This window comes from Podarcis erhardii, assembly GCF_964252035.2.
Source record: "Podarcis erhardii genome assembly, chromosome: 10".
Lineage (NCBI taxonomy): Eukaryota > Metazoa > Chordata > Lepidosauria > Squamata > Lacertidae > Podarcis > Podarcis erhardii.
Genome location: NC_138500.1, coordinates 20,309,392 through 20,317,121, shown reverse-complemented (window position 1 = coordinate 20,317,121; position 7,730 = coordinate 20,309,392). Strand labels below are relative to the sequence as shown.

The window sequence follows — 7,730 nt, the reverse complement described above, 5'->3', positions numbered from 1 at the left end:
AGACACCAAATCACTTTAATCTGGTTTGGTGGCTCTTTAAAAAAGAAACCGTAATAATCATATGTTTTCAGTGGTTTTCGTGCTTTTTAAAGTGGTCTGGAGTGTTGCTTGATGCTTTAAAACACCGCATGGGAGGGACTGTATGTGTATCTGAACATCCTGGTCAGGACTGGAACCTTTGACCGAGACATACAAACACATCACCTTCCTCGAGGACAGCCGGACACCTCACAACCTTCTTTTCTCCTCACCAGTTAACGGTCCGGCATGTCACGCGGGGGCGGGGCCGGAGGCGCGAGCGGCAGTAGGCCACGCGGTTGCCGCGGCGGCTGATTGGGCGGCTTGTGGCCGGCTGGCGATTGGGAAGCCGGCGTGCGACTTTTCCGCGGAGGCTCCGCCCCCTTATCTCCCCGCTGCCGGGGCGGGTTTATAAGCCGGGAGGCCAGCCGGCCGGCGGGCGGGCTTGAGCGAGTTTAGGCTGCTGAGGTGAGTTGGCCAAGGGCGGGGTCCGGCGGGCGGGCGGGCGGGCGGGAGGCAGCGGTGAACAGATGCCGCCCCCGCCTCCTCCGCGTGGGTGAGGCGGCGATGGGAGGGAGGGAAGGAAGGCAGTACAGGGGACGGCGTATCCCGGGGGCTGGTGGCGTTTGTGGTCGGGAAGGCTGCGGGGAAAGGAACGACCGACAACCTTCGCCGTTATCCCGCCTCCGTGAGCGGAGAAGATAACTCGACGTCGCTTATTACCCCCCCCTCCTCCTTTTATCCATAGTTGGATGTAGCCCATAATTACAGCCTCCTTTTTTCCCACCCTCCCTTCCCGACAGCGGACAGAATTCCCCGGTGTCTTTCCTCTCGTGGAACAAAACGCCGCACAAAACCCCTCCAGTGGTGCAGGTTGTGTGGCCGCCCTGCTTGCTCCCTTTTCCTGCCAGGCAAGCTGCGCCTTGTTCTCTGGACGCCCTTTCAGGGGAGGGAGCTTTGAGGCCTCGGTCCTGCGCGCACTTGCTTGCCTGGGAATAAGCGCACGTGTGAATGTGGTATTAGCTGCCCTAGTGAGCGGGGGGCGGGGGCGGTGCTGCGCTGTGAGGCTGCAACATCGGGCGCCTTGCCCTGGGAGGAGGAGCGCCGCTGAAAGTAGCGAGACGGGCTTGGAACAGAACGGCGACGTGCTGCCAAATGGTTTCATTCGCTGCTCTGTGTGATGCCCTCGAATCTTCTGACGAAGGACGACTTAAGCAGAGTGCCTCGACATGGCTGGGGGGTTTTTTACCTTGGACGCTCAGCTGCCCTTGCATTTTCAGTAAGGAATGAGGAAATGTCTTGCTCACCTGCTTCCCAACTGCTAATTTGTTGGTAATGGGTAACCTAGCATCTTTCTCAAATTGTGTTTGATGCTGGTGTGAACTCTACACACACACACACACACACTGCAACTGACCCACAGGGCTTCCTCTCTGGAAGTAATTTTTTTCTGCTGGTACATAGGTGAATTAACCAATTAGAAATACATAATGAAAGTCTTGTGTTCTTTCTGAAAAGATATTTCGGCACTCCTCTGCTAGCTTTGGTCTCCAGCATGAGGAATTGCTGATGCCTTATTTGTGACCCTGTTTCTAGTGCAGGTGGGGAGGGCTAAAGCCTCCAGTAGGTTGGTTTGTTTGTTTGCCTGTATAGGAAAGTGGCATATAGATTTGATGTTCTAGTTGGTACATGCATGCAAAGAGTTTAGGATAGTGATTAGTATTAGCTGGCATCTTACTGGAATGGGGAATAAGGGAAAGAAGGGAGAGACTCCCCTTCTTCAGGAATCTTATTGATCCAAATGCTGGTAGGTCTGCAGCTGTTTAAAACAGTCCCTGCCCCCATCTAGAATAGATTATGGATGAGGATGTTAAAGTGCTCTCAATTGTAAGGCTATCTGAACAGAGAAATAGTGGTTTCTGGATGCCTCTCCTGCTCCGTAATGGTACATGTTCTTCAAAAGGCACATTCGATGCTCACTGCGTAGATGACAAACTTAATAGTAACTGGATGCTGAAGTTGCAGCTGTGAGGGAAAAACTAAACAGTACCCGTTTCTTTGCAGCCCTAGCTGTTTCAATGGTGCAGCTTTCACAGTCCCCGCTTTGCCACACTTCGCCTTCATGCCACTCTGAGGAAGCAGAGGAGAAGAGCATGAAACCCGCCAAGCAGCAGGTGACTCAGGGCCCTCATGGGGACAATCAGCCTCCCTTGAGCCCCCTGCAGGCAGCTTTGAGTTCTGCTGCAACGGCTTCCCAGGCGTATGAGACTTACATTGATAATGGACTTATCTGCATGAAACACAAGATCAGGAACATTGAGAAAAAGAAGGTATGTATCTCTCCTAGATTAGAGAAATGGTACCAAAGGAAACTGCCCAAACTGTGTGTGTTCATTCACTCTTTCTTGCCGTTGTCTATTGGATTGTAAGCTCTTTGAGGTGAAAGGCCTGTATTTATTGCTTATGAAAGTGTGTGAAATGCTGTGTAACTATAAATTTATTTCACTTAAGATACTTGCCAGCCTTCAAAATTAGATTAATAAAATATAATGGCTAGAGTTTATGACTAGAGAGAAATAAGAACTTTCTACTTTGGCATGTAATTTGCATGAGCCATCAGTATTGAGTTGGTTTACGTGTCATGAAAAACTATTGTTACTGTGATGAGAACAAGCTTTAGGTTCATGTGTTCCCTGTATGGCTACAATGGCAAAATCCCACATCTTTTACTTCCATTTTTCAATTACAATTTTGCCAGTATGGTATTCTGGCTTCCAAACTGGCCCACTAAGTCCTAAAGGGTGGATGCTGCTGTGTGTGTAGAGTAGAGTGCATGCCAATATTAAACTGTCTACTGAATTTTGATGGAGTCTGTCAGTGCTGTCAGTATATAAAGATAGTTACAAGTAGGTAGCCATGTTTGTCTGCCGTAGTCGAAACAAACAAACAAAAAATCCTTCCAGTAGCACCTTGGAAGACCAACTAAGTTTGTTATTGGTATGAGCTTTCATGTGCATGCACACTTCTTCAGAGTGTGCATGCACACGAAAGCTCATACCAATAACAAACTTAGCTGATCTCTAAGGTGCTACTGGAAGTATATAAAGAAACCTACATGACTAGAAGTAGTTTCATGCTTAATTAGCCAGTCTTAATTCAGCAGGAAGGTGGCTTTGCCATCCAGCTGCAGTAGTTACCAGAGTTTGAATGTCATAGAAAGGCTATTATGAACCTAACATTCACCTTATGCAACTGTAACTAGATATATTGCCAGTGGTAATATCTTAAGTGGTTCCAGTATTATGAAATTCTTGTATTGCCATCATCTTTATAGAACTTGACACTGAGCTGCAGCAACCTTTGCCATTCATATGAATATATTGTGTACCTCTTGCTTAAACTAACTGCCAAAATCTAATGTTTAACGTCTGCCAAAGAGGTCTAATTTATTGTTTTGATGTGCATTTTATTGTATTTAAGGCTATAAATGCATGGTAGCATGTGTAGGCATCCATGTTATTCAAGTCTGGCCTATGCTTAAAGTCTTAATAAGTTGGTTATATATGGTCTAATCCTGTACCTGCTCAATACATGTTTTCAGCTCAAACTAGAAGACTACAGAGATCGTCTGAAAAAGGGGGAACCCCTCAATCAGGATCAGTTGGTAAGCTTTCTGTTCTTGTATCTCAGATTGCTGCAAACATTTGCAGCAATGAATTCAGCAGCTCATGACAGACTTCTGAGATGCTCCTTCATGCCTAGGCAAAATACATTGGCCTAAATCTTAACAAAGAGTTATTGCACATTGATTTCAGTGGTGTCAGTCAAGCTGAGGTCTTGTGTTGTGTTTAGGCCCTATTGAAGCTATGGGAATAGAGCTACAGGACCTACCTTCAAGCAGTCCTCTGGGCACAACATGGCTGGGAAAATAGATAGGAAAGCAAACTATTAAAATCTTAAAATTGCTCTCAGCTAAGCTGCTCCAGAATGATCAAACATAATTAACTTTTTGCTGAGAATAGTAGATCTGATTTCATCCTGACTCATGCTGTTGGCTCCTTTTGACTCAGGCTCTTGGCTCTTTTCACAGTGTTTGGATAGAAAAGGTATTTTAAGTTCCAGCAATAGTAACTGTGATGCTGTATTTTCCTGTTCTTATACAGGATTGGTTATGAATTGAGGCAGCAGGAAAGCCATGAACTTTGATTTTTACGTGTTTGAGTATTAGGTGTGAGCGTTAACAAAAATATTATAATACTGCACAGAGAAACAATAACTTTGATTCTTTTAAGGAGGATGGTTTGGGCTTTACACACAAAATTTCTTCAATAGTTCTCTTTGCTGCCCTCTCCCCACACTGCCATTGCCAGATTATTCTGATACAGCAAGATACAATTTATTGGTTGACAGCTAGTAGACTTTTTTGATTAGAATTCTAAGGTATATGAGCAAATGTTGTTAAATTGTATAGCCATTACTTACTTGAATGTCATGATCTTCATGACACCATAGTGGATGAATGGTTGGGAAATTGATGCTACGAAGGGGCTATTGGTACACCAAGAGTTCAGATTGGTTCCATCATATTGATGGAGATAGAAGATATCGCTGCTTACAGGGGAGGTGCTGTCTAATTGCCATTTACCGAATTGTATAGATGCAGTTTGGGCCACAGCTTGTTAGAGGTCAAATAACTTCTGGATCTGTGGTCAAGGTAAGCACTGAGAATCTTGAGTTGGAGATGTAGCCTGTGTTAATCCATTTTCCATGGTGTAACCCTGTATTATGAATAACTGCTGAAGGGAAGTATAGATACTTAAACACTCCAGCCATAGTTGTTAAGCAAGAAATTAGCAAGCTTTATGATGGTGAGTTCCTCCTGGTTTAGTGAGCAGAGTCCTTCACATGTAAACATAATTGTTAGCATAGCACTACTCAGTTTGCTCAAGATCAGAGATGGGGAACGTCATCTCTGACTATTAACCATGCTGGCTCGGGTTGATGGGAGTTGCTGCAACATCATCTGGAAGAGCAACTAGCTCTTTATATAAGAAGAGATAGAAGAGTATATAAGAAGAGAGGCATAACTGCTTTTAATGTTGTATTTTACATTGTTGTGACCTGCCTTGGGGCCTCATGGTGTAAGATGGGTAATTAATAATAATAATAATGATGATGATGATGTAGCATTCTGTAAATTATAGGTGCTTTTGTAAGTAGTAAAATAATAATAATAATAATAATAATAATAATGATGATTTAAGATTTATAGCAGCCTTCGTTGTATGTATCTTCTAAAAAATCCATCATTGGTTTTCACTGTATAACCAGTACAGTGGTGCCTCGCAAGACGAAATTAATTCATTCTGCGAGTCTCTTCGTTTTGCGGTTTTTTCGTCTTGCGAAGCACGGCTATTAGCGGATTAGCGCTATTAGCGGCTATTAGCGGTTTAGCGGCTATTAGCGGCTTAGAAAAAGGGGGGAAAAGGGAAAAAACTCGCAAGACGTTTTTGTCTTGTGAAGCAAGCCCATAGGGCAATTCGTCTTGCGAAGCACCTCGAAAAACGGAAAACCCTTTCGTCTAGTGAGTTTTTCGTCTTGCGAGGCATTCGTCTTGCGGGGCACCACTGTACAGTGGCGTAGCGTGAGGGGTGCAGGGGGGGCCGGCCGCACCGGGCGCAACATCTGGGGGTTAGGGTCAGGGGGCGCAAATCCACGGGTTAGGGGGCGCAAATCCATGGGTTAGGGGGCACAAATTACTTGCCTTGCCCCGGGTGCTGACAACCCACGCTACGCCATTGCCACTGTACATGGCAGAAAACTTCATAATTAAAATTCTTTTTAAGTCACCTTATAATTTAGTCATAGTGGCTGTTGCTCACACTGCTCCTCAGGTTTAGCAACTTATGACTATCAGAAGTTGAGATGTTACTGGAAGCTTTGTGTACATTAAAGGACAGTCTTCTTAAAACATCAGTGCTTCATAATTCTAGGCACTTTATACATGATGAATAATAATAATGTGTGGCTGATTACAGGAAGCTGTTGAAAAATATGATGAAGTGATCCATAACTTGGAGTTTGCTAAAGACCTTCAGAAGACATTTTCTGGGCTTAGTCAAGATGTAAGTAGATTGAATTATTGACTAGAAATGGGTTGGTGTGGCTTAGGATCCACTTTGTGAGGGGAGGCGGGCTTTGTTCAGGTTCTCTTTATCCTTCCCCCATCCCCACTTGTCTGAGAATCTGGAGTTGGGTCTCTACTCTTTTATGTCCGGTGCCTTCTTGCATATCAGCGCCAAAAATGTTGATATGGAGTACTCCTCTTCCATCCCACCCCTGTCATTCCATCCTACCCTGATATGAAACACTACCCAGAAACTTAAGCTTTGAACATTTGTTGTATGATAAGTGGAATGATTGTAGAAGTTGAAAGGTGTTGTTAGAGACTTGAGGAAAAATCTTTAGCACCTTCATTTAGGAAGATGACTTAGGTAAGATTTTGGATTGACTTCTCTGAGCTACAGTCCAGCTGCTGGTCGGATCTGTCAGGAACTTGTGTAATATGCCTGTTTTGTTTTTATATTAATACAGCTTCTGAAAGCACAGAGGAAAGCACAGAGAAGGGAGAGTATGATGAAGCTTGAAGCAGAGAAGAAGAAACTTCGCACAGTACTGCAGGTCCAGTATGTGTTGCAGAGTTTCACTCAAGAGCACGTGCAGAAAGACTTCAGATGTGGCTTGAATGGCGCAATATTTTTGTCTTCTAAAGAACTAGACTACCTCATTAATTTTGCAAAATTGACCTGCTCAGGAAGAAATGAAGGCGTGAGGTAAGTAAATGTGTCTTTACTTAAATTGCAAAGCGAATCTGTGCTAGCATTTGGACATTTAGCTTTATTAGAAGTGTAGTTTTGAAACCTTATGGGTTTTCCGCATAGGAGGCCCTTTCAGGATAGCTCTTTGGATGAGCTGCCTCCAGCCTCCTTGCTGCTGGTGCTTTATTTCCTCCTTGCCACAGTCATTTTCTCACTTCAGAGAGAGCGAGGTTAGCAGGTTTTTGCCTGCAAAGTGAGGAGGCACCCACTGTTAAGGGAGCAGTTGTTTGTCGCTTAAGATAGTGGTGGGAATTGGATCTATCAGTGACAGGCAGTTCCTTCCTTTTTTGCTGTTGTTGCTTCATTGCTCCTTTACGTATGATGGAGCAAGAATGGCAAGAGCCAATCAACTCTTGGTAGTGGATCCCTTCTAAGTCACAGCATGTCAACTAGTGCCCAGCCATCCTGGTGCTCAGTGCTTGGCATAGTTTGTTTTACAGAACTTTGTGTTTAGAAATATATATATTATTCTTTTGGGCAGCCTTTTTAAACCTGGAGTGGTTGTAGTCTACCAGGTGGTGGTAGTCTACAGTTCTCATCAGCCCCAGTCAACATGATTGATGATGAGAGTTGTAGTCTAGCAAGGGCACCAGGTTGGGGAAAGCTGCCTTAGGGTAACAAGGCTGATAGAGCTGGCTTTGTGGCTTTCACCTGTTTGTTTATCCCCCCCAAAAAGACTGGGATAAACATAAAACTCTTCAAGCAAATACTATTCAGGGGACAACTTACAGAATTGTCTGAACAACTAATAGAGCACCGTAATATGTATTCTGAGAACTGAACTGAGATGTTGTGGCTTAGTTCTCTGAACGAGGAGACTTCATATGCAACACT

General features: G+C 44.4%; 1 protein-coding gene across 1 annotated transcript in view; it reads left to right on the top strand.

The window, feature by feature from the left end:
- The first annotated feature begins 1,183 nt into the window (after positions 1-1,183).
- Positions 1,184-7,730, top strand: part of CAPRIN2 (caprin family member 2) — a 26,298-nt gene continuing 19,751 nt past the window's right edge. Inside the window, 7 exon segments of the mRNA XM_081878792.1 lie at positions 1,184-1,256; positions 1,259-1,297; positions 2,083-2,348; positions 3,620-3,682; positions 4,676-4,732; positions 6,057-6,143; positions 6,613-6,851. Of these exon segments, the coding sequence (XP_081734918.1) occupies positions 1,199-1,256; positions 1,259-1,297; positions 2,083-2,348; positions 3,620-3,682; positions 4,676-4,732; positions 6,057-6,143; positions 6,613-6,851 (809 nt within the window). The 5' untranslated portion in view covers positions 1,184-1,198.